This window comes from Wyeomyia smithii, chromosome 2 (assembly GCF_029784165.1).
Source record: "Wyeomyia smithii strain HCP4-BCI-WySm-NY-G18 chromosome 2, ASM2978416v1, whole genome shotgun sequence".
In the NCBI taxonomy this organism is placed as follows: domain Eukaryota; kingdom Metazoa; phylum Arthropoda; class Insecta; order Diptera; family Culicidae; genus Wyeomyia; species Wyeomyia smithii.
Window position 1 is genome coordinate 216,282,166 of NC_073695.1, and position 18,139 is coordinate 216,300,304.

Here is an 18,139-nt window from a genome sequence, read left to right on the forward strand (position 1 = left end):
GAACACAAAAACCAAAAGTCACTGTAGCCGTTGCTGGAAAAAGTGAACTAGGAACTGAACACTTTGCTGAACATATTAATCTTGCGTTTTTGAGAGTGAAATCATGACAACGGGAATCGAGTCAGGCTATCGGGGTTTTTATCGGCCCCGTGGGCACTAATCTGCCTGTTTCGCCCCCAGTAACAAACAGCTGATTGTCTCGATCGATTGCCATGCAGGTTATATTGGTGAAAAGACCGTTTGTTCTATTCGGAGCAATATCCAACGTTGAAGAATTGCTTAAAATGTCCCAAACCTTGAAGGTACTATTTTTATAACCGCGAGATTTCTGCCATCATGTATCAGTTTAGCTACATTACGACGAACGACGATTTTTATCACGGGAAAGACTCTTACTTCTATGTGTTACTTAGATTTAAAAGATAAAATAGTTATCGATTAATCAACCAACTATGATAGACTCGAAAAAGAACAATCAAAACAAGCAATAAAACAAAACAATCTGACAGGTCGACAAATAATTAGGTATCAATGTATCGGTAACTTTTTTTCGCAGCGGTATACAGACTTATACAGACATTTTTATGGATTATACAGACTTGCCAAAAAAAAGTCTGGCATCTCTGGGCTCAAGTGTCATGTGCTGTGCACAAAAATGCAATATTATATGCCTTCTCACTCACCCTTCTGCAGTACGATTGCAAGCTATCCTCTTTTGGCTGCAGTCTTCAGACGTGTGCTGGTCGGCCGATACCAGTTTGCCCAGTTTCAGTCGACAGATTAGAGAAAAATCGTTCGCGGACGGTCCTCTTGCTCGTATCGTTCAGTGGAAGGGCTCTGAGGGAAAGTTTATTGCAGTGGAAAAAATGGTCGCTTGTGGCCAAATTCGTTGGCAAAACGTTAAAAAAGTGTGTTGTCATAGGCGGCAACAATAAAAGTTAGCAGTGTAGTGTTAATTTAACGAGAAAGGTGTGTTTAAGCAGAAGTTATTTTAATTTTTTCTCTATGATTGTGGAGGCTGCCGTTTCCTCCATTTTGTGTATGTGTTGTTTTGAGAGTATTGTACGAGCCCTAGTTTATTTTATTTTCCGTTCAGTTTGTTGGCGGTATAGTTTGATGAAAAATTTCTAGTTCGGGTTGATAATTGTGGGATTTTCAGATGGAAAACGCAAACAAAAATGGAATATTTGCAGATGATATGCTATGATTAGAAGGATTTGCAGAGGTAGAACGGACGTACGGTAAATGTGTGTGCAGAGGTGGTGAGAGAAAAGTATCTTTTAACGATTTGGTCACGTAGGCCACTGCTCGCTATAGTGTTTTTGTGTAGCAAGGCAAACACGGCAAATAATGCCGCGGCGTTGCAATGTGGGCCTTGCTTCAGTAATCATGGAGACTTAATAAATGATCGATATTAAAATGTTAAATTAAATTACTAGCTTAAACCGAAGCTGTATCGATAAGCCAGTAATTTTAAAATGCAGCTTCTTTTATCAGTTGTGTTGAAAATTAGTCACTTATGCAAAACTTTTTGTAAATTCAAGAAAAAAGTTTGTTTTATTAGAACAATAAGCAACTTATCATTTAATAAAAATTATGCTCATACTTATTGGAAACAATTTTAATAAACATAATTCAGATTTTAGCAATTAGTTATGATGCAAATTATGTTACTTTGCTAAAATTTTAACTTTGGAAGGTTAAAACTTATCAATCAGGTAGAATCGCAAAATTATGAGAAGTACTATGGAGAAGAAAAACATTAAATTGAATGATGCAAAGGCGGACGAAATGTGAATGTTGGCTTTGTATTGCGCAATATGAGGAAAAATGGGATCAACATGGAACCATGCTAAAACACTGCAAAATTTGACGTTTGTGTTTCATCAGACTTCAACTTATTAGAAGGTTGTTTTTAAAATAATGTTTACTAGTTCTAAAAGAATAAGATGTTCACACGACATGCACTCTATATTTGATTACCTACATGTATGGAAGTTTTCCATATATGCTAACGTAATTCCCATTTGTAAATAACAGGTACACATAGCATAATGTATGTGTGTTTCAAATAAATTTTCAACGCATTTTTCTAACAGCATCCTTCAAACAAAACTGGACAGGTCGCATAAAGAAACTGTTCTCTAGTACGGCAGTCGCATAGTTAAATGTGTTCGATTTCCATGTTTAAGATTTATTCTTCCATTTCGTCCCATTCCCAAATTAAAACCTGTATTCACTTATACACTGACCACGCAGAGCAATCAGGGTACATCGTTATTCTGCGCTTCCTCTTACACCGTTTTTTTCGACAGAGACACGGCAGCATCAGCAGCCATTTTCCATCAATTTAATGCTTCCACGTACCGACACGATGCTCTGAAGCATAACAGCATAATCATATCCCTCTCTCTCTTTACAGAACCGGGCGGTGCGTACGAATAGTGTGTAGCGTGTTTCATTTGACCAGAACTGTGTTTGGTGGCAGTGATTCAGTGAAGTGTACATTGTTGAGCAGATAGTGGACAAATCGGTTACGTTCCACACCAGCCCACAACTCGCGTAAACGTACAAAAATGGGTGAGGACCCGAAAATAAAGATACAAGTGTTTCGCCCAACCTGGGAAGAATTCAAGGATTTCCCCAAATACATCCAACACATCGAGTCTTTAGGAGCTCATCGTGCTGGATTGGCAAAGGTAAGCTGTTTTAACTTGAAATTAAAATAATATTTCGAAAAACATTTTCAACTTAAACTAGGTAATACAACATATTAAATTGTATTATAAGTTGAAAATTTAGTGATGCGAAAATGATTTAACTGGCTGCGGAATTTCTATGCGAAGCTCAAAAACCACCCTGGAAAGTTAGTCAACAAAATTAGTCATTTTAACTTACTAGATATTTAGAATTACCCCAAACGGGCGCGATTAGCTTAGTTATTGTAATCACAATGCGAATTGCAAATGCAAAACAAAACGTTTCAAAACAAACCATATGTGAACAATACTAGCAAACGATGCCACCTGCATATGAACATACACTGTATGGAGCAAACCGCGTTATAGTATTGGTGTGAATTTATTTTGACGATGCTGTTAAGGATAATCAAAAATCTGAGCATTGTGACTTGGTTAAGATTAAATGCGGCACGTTCTGATCATTCATCAATCTTTTGAAATCAGCTGCTAATTGGCAGAAGTTAGCATGTTCGATTTTGCACCGCCCTTTGCCATAGCTACCCTAGAGCACGGCATATTTGGAGGTAGAAATCGTTGTGAAGTATTTATTAGTTCTGCTTAAAATGCATAAATATTGTCTAAGTGATACAATTACCGAAAAATAATTTTCAAAAAAAAAAAAAAAACATTTGAAATAATCCAGGGTGTCGAAAACCTGTAAAATCAGCGAATTCATTTTTTGGTCAGGGAAATCAGGGAATATCAGGGAAAACTGAAAAATATTTAGGGAATAATTTTTAACCGAGAGGCGATTCTTTTTTAAACGACACTCTAGCGAAAAAACTGATTTTTGTAGCATAAAAGGCTGATTCGGGACCATTCGATTCGGTTTCGGTTTCATATCCATTACGATTCGGTTTCATATCCAATTGAATACTTTTTTCACTGGAATTTCAGAGTTGCGTTAATCTACGTTGTCCCTTTTTGTGCTGAATGCTGAAAAATATCAGGGAAAATAATGTTATATTTTAGGGAATATCAGGGAATTTAAATTAGAAAACTTTTTCGCCAGTTGTTACCCTCAACCTTAAACTGGAATAAAATGAAAAATTATAAATATAGATTTTTGAAATTCTAAAATCTGTATATAAGTGACATTTATCCTACGCACATTACCAGACGTATAAAGCCGTATAACTTTGTTTTTGTTTTTTATCTGACTTTTGGCCGTGACGTTCAGCAGCTTCTCTCCGCTGCTGGGTACGAATAAAAACTTTATTTAATATCTAGTTTAGAACAAAATATATCACAAAAAATATTAAAAACGATGAAAAAATGGGGTTTTAACTTGTACAACTTGCTCTTAATACGCTTATAATTAAAAAGTGATTCATCTACGCACACTAGTAAACGTGTATAGCTGTATAAGGTAGCTTTTGTTTGCTCCAAACTTTAGTTCATCACATTTCGTTGTTCCAATTTTTTATCACTTTTTGCCAATTCCGTTAACCAGCTTCTTCCGATTCCAGGTATAGAATGAAAAAAAAAAAAAAAATTCAGAACCGAATTCGGAACAAACTATAAGTGTTCAAGTGAATATATATTTATAGCTACTGAAGATGTAACATTGCAAACAAAACAGCGATTTGTTTATGTTTTCTTGAACACGTGTCACTAACACATTCGTACGTAAATAGGTCTAAATACAAACGATGTGACGACGCAAAGAGTGAGGTCGAAAACTCCAAGTGAACCGTCAAATCGAGGCTCCAAGTGTGCAAGCGTTTCCGTACAGAATGTGTGTTGCAATCAGTATAAATTTCGTGAATGTCATGCTCATATTATGAGTGATGCATTGAAAATTAAATAACACTATGAACAAGCATTGAGACTTAGTAGTATATCCTTACAAAGTTTCGAAATTTCATTACACTTTCTAGTGCGTATTAAAAGTCATGCGAAAATAAATGTGGTTGCCAGAATTGTTTAAAATAGAATAGAGGTTCAATGAGAATAAGAAGTCTTGAAATTTGAACTTTCTTCGGAAATAGAATAAAAAGTTGACTAATTTTCAAACACTTTTTTCTCAAAACATTGAATTCGACTGACGATATGATTCATAATCAAAACAATTTGTCACAGCGTTCATTGTTCTACGTAAAGCTTGCGTTTGTGAGCTTATGCTCAGGATCTTTTTTTCTATGGTTCCGCCTCTTACCCCTACAAAGATTTAAGGTAAACGATTTATCTATTAAGTAATTAGTAACTATGTACTTCAACTAGACCAGAAAGCAAAAAAAAACTGACTGACTTTCTCAATACAGATATAAAATCCTCCATAATATTCCAATGCTTGAACGGCAGTATTACTGGATAAAAATCACAGGAGGGTTGTGTGCAAAGCCACGACCGCAAGGTTGAAGAAGAATACTTTTACAAGAAAGATAACTCGGCTGCTTGCGTGTCTGTCATTTTGAAATCGGATTTGTTTCGTATATACCGTTTGTTAAGCACAGTATCAACGAATCGTAAAAAACATCACACTGCTGTGCATTTGCAGCAACATCAAACCTCAGTTGCAGTTTATTTATAACCATTCATTATGCTCTTTCAAATACATTTAGTAGCCTTAAAAAAGGCCGATTGTTGCAATTGCAATTTTCATTCAATTTTTGCATAAATGCTTCATGGTCAGATATACCCGCTGCAACTGCTACGCTATTCGTAGCCATGCTACAGTTGTGGCCGCTATACGCTGCCATTGGTAACGCTGCCCCTGCATCAGCTGGCCCAGCTGCTTTCGATGCTGACACTCCCGCTGCAACTGCTACGCTAACCGTAGCCATGCCACAGTTGTGGCTGCTATACGCTGCCATTGGTATCCGCTGTCCTTGCATCAGCTGGCCCAGCTGCTATCGATGCTGAGATCCGCTGTAACTAGTGCGCTATCCATTGCTACGCCACAGCTGTGGCCGCTATTCGCTATCGCTGGTATCCATTGCACTGCTACTGCTGCTACTAAGGGATGACTGCTGTTGTCGCTGTCTAGAACTATTATGAGCGGCTTCGGCTGAAATAGGCTCTTATATAGGCCAAATAGCATATTTTCAATTGCAAGGTATATGATTCTGTCGACCGTGCTTGGGAAGCAATCATATAACGACCAATCAGAGTTAGAATTTTTCGTTTTGACAAGGCTTGACTATTTTCAATAGTACAATAGTTGAATAATAAAATTACAATTATCTTCATTTGGGAAGAATCTTAGAAGATCATTTGGGAAGAATCTTAGAAGATTTTCCAATCTATTGCTACAAAAACGAAGGAAATCCATCGAATACTAACCGATTTATTAGCATTTGAAATTGGACGTATTTTTCACTTTTTTCGTTTTTTGATTTTCATTTCACATCCCTATGTAGCCGAACATCCTGAGAAAAGTATTCTACTTCAAAATAATGAACAGACGAAAAGATTCTGTCGGCTGTAGAAAAGATTTTCAAAGTGAAACCGAAGTCTCTCCACTGCCCGAAGCGCACTGTAAAATTTGTCAGCTTCAACCCACTACCGCACGTGCTTAGTTCGTAAACAATTATTTGACATCTCTTTCTTACTTGCGTCGTAGATCGCGAAGCCATTTTTTTATTGCTCGGCAGATTTGCCCGGACGCAGTGGAATAAAGAAATTCGCTACTACTAACATCGAACTGTCAAAGGATAATTTGTTGTTTCCAACTCTAAAAAGTCGATGGAGTATCTATCGCACGGCAATCTCATAAAATTGCATTCTGAGCATGACAAACGGAAAATAAATTAGTCGGAAAAAAACTTTCTCAGAGGAAAGTTGACTTTAAAATCAAACCATAAGCAAATAGCAAAATGAACTCTTCTAACACTTCTAAGGAAATTAAAAGATTGTATGCATAAAGTTTCATATCACTGTTATTACCAAATCGTTCACAACAAGTTACAAAATCATGTTCACCTAATCACGCAAATCATTCTCTTTGTTACTATTCAAAAGTAAACATTATTTTGCGTTTGAAATATATTTTTTGCTTGGCGTCCTTGTGTGCGATGCACAGGTTGCACATATGGACGACTCGCCCCGGACTGAAGTAAGCCGTTAACGATGTTAACAACAAAGTTTGACGTTTCTGGAAGTAGCTGAAAAATACAGTATTCGTTATTCTGTCATCTATCGCCATCATAAAATGGGGAGGGCCTTTAAATTTCGAGGAAGACACACTTATCTCACAAAGAATAATGAGCAACTGTTGGTTGATAGGTTTAAAGTTAATTTTTGGCAAATTATCAATCGAGCTTCAGAACGTACCACCATCCAACATTGTAAACTTTGATGAGACGAGTTTGAGCGACGACCAAGGCAGAAATCAAGTCAAGTTCCCTGAAGAAATAATAAACAGCACCAAAGCATAAGTTTCTGTCATGTTAAGTGCAGCTGGAAAGGGTGCAATACTGTCATCCTGATCCTGTGTAAAAAGCAGTTCATTTGTATAGTTCATGCCCTGACGGAGAACACCAGATATAACATCCGAATCAGGATGGTTTAAGAGTTCTTCGCTGACCACGAATGCAGTACGAAATCTGATGTACCGTCAGCTTAGGATCTGTATGAGATGAGAGACGACAGTCAGAAACATGACGAAAGTCTCGTCTCAATTGTGAAAGAAACAAGATGTGGCAAGGGTAAAAAGGAAGAAGATTGCAGTGCAGTCAGGACAGAGCGTGGTTGGGTACTACAATCGATCAAAAAAAGGTGACTAGGAGATATATCAGCCTCGACTCAGCAATTCAAAGTAAACTGTGGCTATTAAAATTGTTTATTTGTTTTTTATTGAACTAAAACATCGCACAGATGTTTTGGCGAAACTAGACCGACGAAAAATATGAAAATAAAAAAAATCGTAACTTAAGCTTGAAATCGCTTAGGGGCCATCCACATACCACGTGGACAGATTTTCAACGATTTTGACCACCTCCCCCATCCGTGGACAACTGCCCATACAAATTCTAAAAAAATTTTATGGACCGTGGACATTAGCCAACCCCCCCCCCCTCCCCCAAAGCTGTCCACGTGGTATGTGGATGGCCCCTTAAGAAGATTTTTTTTAAAAGGCAGTAATCGCGAATATGGTTCTTGTCGAGACCAGAAAACTTTAAAAGTATTTTGTTTTCGCTATAAAATAATAAATTTAACTTATTGCAATTGAAATATTCATTTCATTTCACCAAATTCACGGTAAATTTTTTTTTGACCGTGATAAAATCGAAAAAGCACTGTAATACTAAAATTGTTACTTGTAATGACATCTTTGCATCGCAAGAAAGGTTAGATCCGTCAATTTTCCAACAAACCATTTGTCGACAAATTGGTGAACAATGTTTGAAAATCCTGGACTTCGCAACATGACACACAAAACAATCAAAGAAGCGAGTTGTTTGGCTAGACGCATCGAATTTCAGACTGTTTAATAATAAACGATGATTAGGCGTGTGAAGAAGAAGCGACGAGGAAGCACGGAATCGACATGTACTACCAACACCGCGGAGAAAATGTCACGGTTTGGGACTATTCTCATGATATTCGGCACCATGGATATCTGAGTTTAATCTGGGAAATATTGATCGCAAATGTATACATTGATATATTCCGTGGAGTGCCTCCGCTGAAAATGACAACACGTTTCAATGGTAGCGTGTAGTTTTTATTTATTTTTATTTACACCACCAATACGCAACAAAACCTGTTATTATTTGGACAACTGACGAAGTATTTAGGTTAATGATCTGTATAAATAAATAATGCCATTTTATATTTAATTTCTTTTGGTGATTGTCACTTATCAATTAACTTTTACTTCATGTAGAATGAAGGGCTCTGACCGTATTTCAGAGCTCACAGAGAGGATCATACTAGAAACAATTGTCCTTCAGAAAAAAAGAGCTCAGAGACGAAATGCTTTCCTTACTGCAAAAAGAAAACCGAAATGCTACTCGTTGGAGTGATCCCTAGGCACAATTGAGCAGACACTCGTAGAGCTCCAAGGTCGAGCTAAACTTCGTGAACAGAGAGCGACGATCTGACATTTACTCTCTGTTTACAAAGCAGTTTTACTCGAGATTTGGTTACAGTGGCAAATGTAGGTACTGGTTAACCTACTCTCAGAGCGATCGAGAATTAATGTTGATAATAATTCGTTCAGAAAAATTATATCTTTCCAAACAATTAGAAATGCCGCATTTTCTGGTTAAGGACCTTGCTGGTTTTTGCCTTTTCTCAGCCAAGAGATCGGTTTAAATTGGAAACGGCACAAAAATTAAAAACGGCTTATTCATGAACAAATTCTATACATGTAACGTACACAAAATTATGTAGCGGTAGTTTTTCTCCATATTTTTTGTGAAATTTTTATTGTCTCAACTACAACAACGTGTTTTTGTGTGTATTTGTCTAATGACCATACCAAGAATAAGTAGAAGCACAAAAATAACTGGCAACTAATGATGATTAAAAAACCCGCCCTTTTGGCAACTCTGCCTAACATTAGGGTCGAAGGATAGGATTCGACGGGTCTCGACAGAGCTTGATTGCTGTGATTATGCGCAGCTCGCGTCCGCTGATTTGCTTCATCAGCTCATTTATCCGTTGTCTGCTTTGATTTGTTCGCCACAATGCCACCCACACACAGCCTGATTGTTACAAAACATCCGAAGCGGTAGCGTCTCATCACGAACGAACAACAAAAGCAGAGACACGAACATTTCCGAACAAGCACATGGTCCGGCAGCAGGCGTACGTTTGTTTATCAACCTGTTTTTGCTATCATCTTTGCGCTTCCATCCATTGACTAGCTACACTGCGCTGCGAGAGCTTCTCCGGTTGGAAGATACTATGGCGACGTATTTTTCATGGTGTTTTGTACACACAGTACGTTTCTCTCACTTCTTGCACCCGAACAGCCGTTGTACAACGGGGTTTTTGTATTTGAATGGGAACTGTGACGCCATGATGCAGATAGGGAAGTCGATAATGTATAAGAGAAATTAAACTGGTACGTCCTGTGTAAGTCATTGGTTTTTATTTAGAGTTTGACCTTCATACAATCAGCCATTCGCGAAGACCGAATTGTCACGTTAACACCAGATTGGACCTAAAATGGAGTACTTTTACATTGGAAAATGGTGTAGTGCGGCGAACAGCTGATTCTGACAGTTATGCTGCGTGCGGCAGCCAACACCAACACTAGCTTGCTTTGTTTACATGCGGTGAACTGTTGCCGACGCTTTTTACGTCACAGTGTATGTGACCGGTAAAAAAAGGTTTTTTTTGTGTATTAGTGAACAATCTGGAATGGGACAAAAATTGGTTTGTTTATTTTACTTGAATTCAAGAGTTGTTGTTGCTTCACTTTTTGTTTTGTTTTGATAAACTTTTGCATTTTTTTATTGTTTTACATTATGATTTTTTCTTAATTTGGATGGTTTCATTGGATCGTCAATTTTAACTTTTAAAATTAGTTGATCATGTTTGGTTTCTCCAACCGTTCGTATGTATTGATTAAAAGAATTACTAATAAGAAGAATTACCTGTTCATGTGGGGCACACAAATCAAACAATCTTCTCTCTGCTCTGGATAGTAAAATGTATAGCCTAGGCAAAAGCTGCGCAGTGCGCATTTTCCCCCCAAGCATTAGTCAGCGAGGCCTAGTAACACATTAACGATTCATTACAGTTTGATTGCATTGACTAAACACGTTGGATTCCGTTAGGTCATTTTTCTGCCTTTCAGATTCAGGTTGAATTTTCTTTTCGAAGATGTGTAAACATGTTCAATTTTAGTAGCAGCTTCAGCCATGTTCAATATGGTAAGGACGGTTGTAGATTAGATTGGTATTGACGTTGGACTCTGTCTTTGTACTGGTTACAATCTATCAATATAAAACGGTAACAGGGAAACATATGTTTTTAGAATGGTTTCAAGTTTTCCTCTACAGAAACGAGTTTTAATTATTCACTAATTGTTGGAAATTTTTAAATGACTTGTAGTTTTTTTTGACATATGTACGTACTGATTGGACAGGAAAAATACTTTTATAATTGAGTTTCAGCTAAAGAGCGTTCGTGTTGCGGTTTGGTGTAGTCAACAGCATTGCGTAGGCATATATCAAGTTGATGTCTTGGAAGAAAAGCGTATTCGAAATGTAAGGAGTCTCAATCAATTGACATTCTATTACAAAACGACTAAAACTTATGAGAATCTTGCCTATGAGTGCAAGATAATTTTCAAGTTTTGCTGTCTCGTGCGTTTCCTAAGGTATCAGTCTCTCTATGAATACTAAGTAACTGGTATCTACCTGAGATCTATTTTATCGAGATGTGGTAAAGTTATATTATGACAATAAAAGTAGGATACTTCCAATACACTAGTTTTGTTAGACAAACAATCAATAACTATTAAATAGGCTGGATGTAAAAAAAGTTCTTAATTTCCCAATTGATGAGCTCGAAAGCGGGATCATATTATTAGGATACCACAGCAACAATCTGCCTCATACTAATATTTGCAACTTTTTCCTTTTTGTCGTAGATTATCCCACCACCCGAATGGAAACCACGCAAAGCTGGCTACGACCTGGATGGTTTGAACCTGACGATTCCTGCTCCGATTTGTCAGGTCGTTGCGGGTAAACAGGGACTGTACCAGCAGATCAATATTCAAAAGAATCCTCTCACGGTGAAACAGTTCTCGGAGCTGGCCAACACGGAAAGGTATGCGCGGCATCGAAACTTGACGTTCTGTAATTGTTTGCTATAATCATTTTATTTTTTCTACTTCACTAAGATATGCTACTCCGAAGCACTTCGACTTCGAAGATTTAGAACGCAAATACTGGAAGAATATTACGTATGTGGCCCCAATCTATGGTGCCGATGTGTGTGGCAGTATTACCGACGATGATTGCAATGTAAGTTATTCATGCTTTACAATTTATTTTGACGGTACTGAAGAATCGTTTTATTTTTTGCACGCTTTCAGGTCTGGAACATCAATCGTCTTGGAACGATACTTGATTTCGTCAATCAGGATTACGGTATCTCCATCGATGGGGTGAACACGGCTTATCTTTACTTTGGAATGTGGAAAACTACGTTTGCATGGCACACAGAAGACATGGACCTGTACTCGATTAACTATCTGCATTTCGGTGCTCCTAAAACGTGGTACGCTGTACCACCAGAACACGGTCGTAAACTGGAGAAGTTAGCCAACAGTTGCTTTCCAGCAAGCTTTCAAACGTGTGCGGCCTATCTAAGGCACAAGATGACGCTCATAAGTCCGCAGATTCTAAAGCAACATAACATCCCGTTCGATAAGATAACGCAGGAGGAGAATGAAATTATGATCACTTTCCCGTTTGGTTATCATGCCGGATTCAACCACGGTTTTAACTGTGCCGAATCGACTAACTTTGCGCTCGAACGGTGGATCGAATATGGTAAACGAGCCACCCAGTGCTATTGCAGTTCGGACATGGTAAAGATCTCAATGGACACGTTTGTACAACGGTTTCAGCCGGATAAATATGATGCATGGATAAATGGAACCGATTTCGGACCACACCCAGAGGATTCGACACACATCGTCGGTCCTCCGCCACGGTTTATAGATAATGAAAAAGATGAAGGCATCGAATCTTTTACGGAGGATGGCGAAAAAACACCAATGAAAAAGGCATGTAATATGGCTGCTATCAACATACGAAAAATGTCGTTTAAGGAGAAAAATCCAGATCTGGATTTGAACGATATCCAAAACAATCCCCATATCCCAGACGATGTAAAGATGGTCCTTAGTGGGGCGCTCACAGTAGGGGATGAACCGGAGGAAGAGTTTGATGAGGAAGATGTCGGCAAGTCGCTCAGCAAATCTGATACCACATCTGACAGTTTCAAATCTACATCTTACGATCCGTTCGATTCCGACGATGACGAGGATGAAGAATTTAGTTCCAAGAGTAAAAAGCGAAAGAAGAGGAAACGCGCAGGAAGCGATTATGATGATGATTGGTACTCATCGCACGGAAGAACTCGCAAAACTGGCTCACCGAGAAAGAGGCTCTCGCAGGAACAAAAGGCGGCGAAGGCTGAACGGGAGAAAAAACGTATAGAGCGAAGGGTTAAACTGGAAGAAAAACGAAAAAATCGTGAAGAGGAGAAAAAACGTCGGGAAGAATTACGGAAGCGGAAACAAGAAGAGCGAAAGGAGAAAAAAGAACGAGAGCGAATGGAGAAGAAAGAACAACGTCAAACGGAATCGAAACGGAAGGCGATGGAACGAATAAAGGAACGAATGACCAAAGAAAAGCGAACTCCTTCGAAAAAATCGCAAAATGGAACATCAGCTTTGAAAAAGATGAAAAATCAGCTGATGAAGGAATTGCCGCCGCAGTTGAAAATGCTGGAGCATAACAAAAAGTTTGAAGGTAAGATTCCCCATCTCAAGAAGCCCGGTGCCGGGGGGGTGCATGGCAATGGTGATACTGATGTGGACGGTAGCAGCAGCACTAGCAAATGTGAAGGCAAAGCAGTAACGCCTGTTGGTAAACTCAGTTTGCCGATACCATCATCGACAACTTTGACTGTGATAGATAAACCGGGCAATGGCATTAAACGGGAACTGATTAGCGATGGGGTGGTTAATGGGAAACCAGCTACGCCACAGTTGATCGATAGTGGACTGGCGAAGAAAATCAGCAGTATTCCACATTTGGTGGTGACGAAAATTGATGCGAGTGAAGTAAAGAGTCATCCCTCGTATAACTCTCGAACTGTAACGACTTCATGTCAGCCGTCCCTTCCAGTACAAATAAATTCTGGCAAAGCAACTGCGGCACAGAATCTTCCTCATCGACCATCTGATTATGTTCCTCCTCCAGTCAAGATTCCCAAACCTCCGACTCCCATAAAACAGCGAATGGATTATATGAGTGCATTCAATGCTTTCATTGAGACTAACAGTAACAAAGTACAACCCTTCGTAGCTCCGGTAATTACAAAACCGCCAACGAAAGCTGTACGATCGGAGAAGTTGCAGAATGTAGAACGGACAGCAGAATTACTAGCAATGCCGACTTTATTGCAGCCGCATGAGCGGCCACTACCAGCCTTGACTGATAACCCAATGGCTAACAGCTGTCGAACTTTTGAGACCTCGGCGGGTAGTATTCAGATTGTTATCCGTCAACAGCCAAAGCCACAAGAAAATGAAATTAAACTGCACACTTTGCAACCGGTGGCTCCAATCATTGCTGTCCCACCCAACAATGTGCTGAACATTCAATACCAGCAACCAGATTATTTCCTCCAGCCACAAACAATGGAACAACCACCTCCCGCACAACAGCTAGTGCAACTGAACCAATTGACGGAATCGTTAGAACCGTTCCCCGAGGAAGAACAGTTTCGATATTTCGACATATCTGGAAACGAAATTCCCGGTCCTTACCAGCAGACGGTTGTCTACGAGAAGCCTACCATAGTTGACAGTATTCACACCTCCAACACCCTACCGATGGAGAGTGAAATTGCTGCGATGCTGTTAGTAAACGGTAATCACCGCCATAACCAACTCGACCAGCAGCATCCACAGCAGATGCAACCCGCCGCTGTCATTAGCGCTGTCGGCACCGGCTTCATTTGGCCGAACACTAGTACCAATCAGAACGGTTTTCTGAGTGAACGAATAGTAGAATTTAACCATTAGAGCTCGTAGTGTTTTAAGCGTTCGTTTTTATCAGTGTTTTTTTCGCATCCCGGCGCAAATTTCACAGCATCCCCAGCCCACCATCACTCATCTCCGAGTCACTAGATATTCGCTGCCTGTACCGTTCGGTAAAAACGGTTTTATTTTTTTTTTTTAGTTTTCTAAATTTTAGGTCATGACTTAGATCTTCACCTTATTTTCGACATTATTTTCTTCCTGAACTCCGCGCTTTAGCCTTTTTTTAATATTAAGTTTTCTTTCGATGAAAGAAATTACTATATATTATCGTGATTAAAAGAACTGAGAAAGATGTGTAAATTATCATACATATAGTTAAATTGATCGATACTTTGAGCACTGTTGGCTCATACCGTGTAAATGAACGTTTTTTCGCTGAAAGAAGAGGATGTATGCGTGCTTAAACTGGAAGTGCCACCCCCCAGCACTGTCCACTCTTGTGAAATAGTATTTCTTTCGTCTTGTTTTAATATAAAACGTATTATGTGAATTATATTTCCGTTTTCGTTTCTTTTGTTATTATTTGAGAAAACCCCATTTATTTAGGTGTCTTTTTCTGTTTTTGTTGAGTGTGTTTTTCGGTTTGTTTCTAAGAGTGATGTATTTTTCTTGGTTTTGTAGTAGTTGTCCTATGAATTAAAAAATATCTGTTTTTTTTTATAATAAATAAGCTTAGAATACTTGTAAAACGAAAGGTTTACACAGTTTGTATTACTGTTACATGAAATATTATTTTCTATTTTATCAGATTATTTATTAAAATATAGCTCAAGAACAGGTAGTTGTAAGGTGAGATGTATTAGAATTAGGTGACCGATATTTAGGTCGCCAATCTTCGCCGTCAATTTCATTTTTAGAAAAATATTCGAGTTGTGATATCAAGACATTCAAGCTTTGCATCGAAAAATATGATCCTAAGAATTTGTTTCCTAAAGATACTAATTCCTTAGGTGTTTTTTATTCGAGTTTAGCTTCCTAGTAGTATATAGGTATCTGATTTTACTGGACTCTTCTGATTTTACAAGACTCTTCGTAAAATTATTATTTTGCAATGCTCTTGCATGTTAACAAGGATTGTCATTGTCATTAAATTCGTGAAATTTTTGATTTAGCATAAAATTGTTCAATTAATACTGCAGGATAGGTTTATTTGCAATCGTAAAAAATGTAGACGCATAGTAAGTGTATTCGTATTCATACCTCTATTTGATGTGTTATTTTGTCTTTATGAAACCTTTTTTATCACTTTGGGGCTTATTACGGATGTCACCTCACGGTGAGAACAAAGTGAAAAAATCTCACGGTGAAAAAAGACGCGTGCAAATCAAATGGGAATCACTTTCACCGTGCCTATTACGGTTGTCATCTCACCGTGAAGTGAGCCCCTTTATCTCCTACATATTCGCACAGTCACCTTACCTAATTTTTCACCACAGATTTTTTAGGCAAGGTGACTGTGAGAAGCCATAGGTACTCATAATTTTATATGGTAAATTTTGTTACATAATTTGTGTTTTTCGTTGTCTCAATCTATCTTAGATGTTTACTTTTCCAACGCTTCATTCTATCTTGCTTGTGCGTTCCTAATCATAAACACTCAGTAACCGGTATTTGATCGCTACTCATCACCACAGCCGGACTGCTCTGCGCTATCGCGGTGTAGATTGCCGGAAGTAAAATGCTCACATTTCCAATTCTTTTTCTCCATCCGGTGGCGTTGGGCGCGCGCGCGTTTTTCCGCATTTCGCGTGTCGTTTGCTGCGTTTCACCTTTTCTACTTATAGATGTACTGTCCTGACCAAGGCGGAACTTCGGCGGATACCGAGCAGGAAGCACGCGTCGTCGAAAGGATTTGAGCGAGACCGGCCGGTCCAGATCTAGAAAAAATCGTAAATGCTGCTCATCTGATTTAGTCTAATGCTCAGTTTACGCTACTTAAAATGGTTCTGGTGTTTTTTTTCTGATTGGCACCTAAAATTCAGCAAACGTGGATGTTTTAGAACATTTTATTTTAGTTTATTGGCGTGATCACTAGCATAAACACACGCATGTATGGTATGAGTGCTTAAATTGAAATTTTAACTTGTACATTCCAGAATGAACGTTTGAGAGAATAAACACGACACAGCTAATTAATAACGAATATAAAAACCATATTTATACCCGCATTATAGGTTTAGCCATTACCAAAAATTAGCAACACAATCTTATGATATTATTTTTTCATTGGTACTGTAACATGTCTTTACATTGTAAATGTATAGAACTTGCATCGCAATTTCCCTTAGTCTTACTGGGAATGCTATCTGGAAGTTTGAAATACGTCGTACGAAAGTGTGCACACATGCTTACCCTTTTCATAAGACCTAACACAACTCAGCATAGTTATAGGTAGTTACTAAAACCGTTAATATATCACGTTATGGTCGGAGCAGTAAAAAATGTGAATAATAAAAGTGACAAGTAGAAATGCAGTATGTGACTATTTTTTTGGCACAAAAACTTCGAAATCATGTTACTAAACCACTCAAACGCTTCAATTTGATACGAGTAAATTGACACATAATTTGATACACAGCAAAATCGTTTCGCGGTTTTTTTATACGCGGGTTTTTTATACGCGGGTTTTTTACGAGGTTTTTTACGCGGATTTTTGAATCAACGCTGTTTTTTTTACGCGGATTTTTGAATTAACGCGGTTTTTTTACGCGGAATTTTGAATTAACGCGGTTTTTTTTACGCGATACCGCGCTAATTCAAAAAAATTTTCGCGGATTTCCGATTAACGTGGGTTTGGAACCAGAAACGTTTAAGTGTTTATCTAGAAAAAGACTAAGTCCAAAAAATACTCTCCGCCCACCGAAAGATCCGGAATGACCATCAAAGAGGACAATTTTTAATACTGGTTCTAGAGCGTCTCGGGTTTTTTCTAAAGCCCTTCTTGCTGGACTTGAACGCGGATTTTTTAATTAACGCGGTTTTTTTTACGCGGATTTTTGAATTAGCGCGGTTTTTTTACGCGGATTTTCGAATTAACGCGGGTTTTTTACGAGGTACGTATCCCCGCGTAAAAAAAAACTGACTGTTTAGGTTCTTTTTATTATTTATCCCTTTCTAATTGACCTAGTTTAAAAAAAAACTCTTCACACATACGACATGAGATATTCGATTGCTAATGCGTTTTACAGAGAAAGTAAAGTCCAAAAATGAGTTCTTCTGATTCTGTGCATATTTTTTTCACTCTCCAACGCAGATGTTCCTCTGAACTATCATGAATCAATTAGCCGGAATATTTTTTTCTTATGCTTGTAGTATGTAGTAAATTAACTACCGAATAACAGAAGGCAAACTGTTCGGTTCTGTAGGCAGTCGTAAAATTGAATAACTTCAGCTCGGTTCTGTGAATTAAACACGGCCGTCCGGTGATTGTTGCTTTGTGTTATGACCGAACTCAGGAAATCGTAACAACCAGTAAGTCAGAGTAAAAACAAACTTCCTTCAATACAGGAATGCCCCCGCATAATCGAGTGAGATCGAGAAAGCGAAAGTGAAAATGGCAAACCCGAAGGAGGTGTGCTGAATCATTCGCTTAAGTAAACAGGAACCTGCTGAATTTCGGCGGCGGGCGGGAAAAATAAACAAACACGTGAGA

General features: G+C 38.4%; 1 protein-coding gene across 3 annotated transcripts; it reads left to right on the forward strand.

Moving 5' to 3' along the window:
* The first annotated feature begins 768 nt into the window (after positions 1–768).
* LOC129722999 (probable lysine-specific demethylase 4B) lies at positions 769–16,961 on the forward strand. Of its 3 annotated transcripts, XM_055676913.1 has the most exons (6): positions 769–969; positions 2,423–2,699; positions 11,293–11,474; positions 11,548–11,671; positions 11,743–14,314; positions 16,272–16,961. In XM_055676913.1, the coding sequence occupies exons 2-6, from the start codon at positions 2,577–2,579 to the stop codon at positions 16,283–16,285; spliced, it is 3,015 nt and encodes a 1,004-aa protein (XP_055532888.1). In that variant the 5' UTR covers positions 769–969; positions 2,423–2,576; the 3' UTR covers positions 16,286–16,961. The 3 variants fall into 3 exon arrangements, with proteins under 3 accessions (XP_055532888.1, XP_055532886.1, XP_055532887.1); XM_055676911.1 differs by lacking the exon at positions 16,272–16,961 and having other exon boundaries at positions 11,743–14,982; XM_055676912.1 differs by lacking the exons at positions 769–969; positions 16,272–16,961 and adding an exon at positions 1,014–1,225 and having other exon boundaries at positions 11,743–14,982.
* The last annotated feature ends 1,178 nt before the right edge of the window (positions 16,962–18,139 follow it).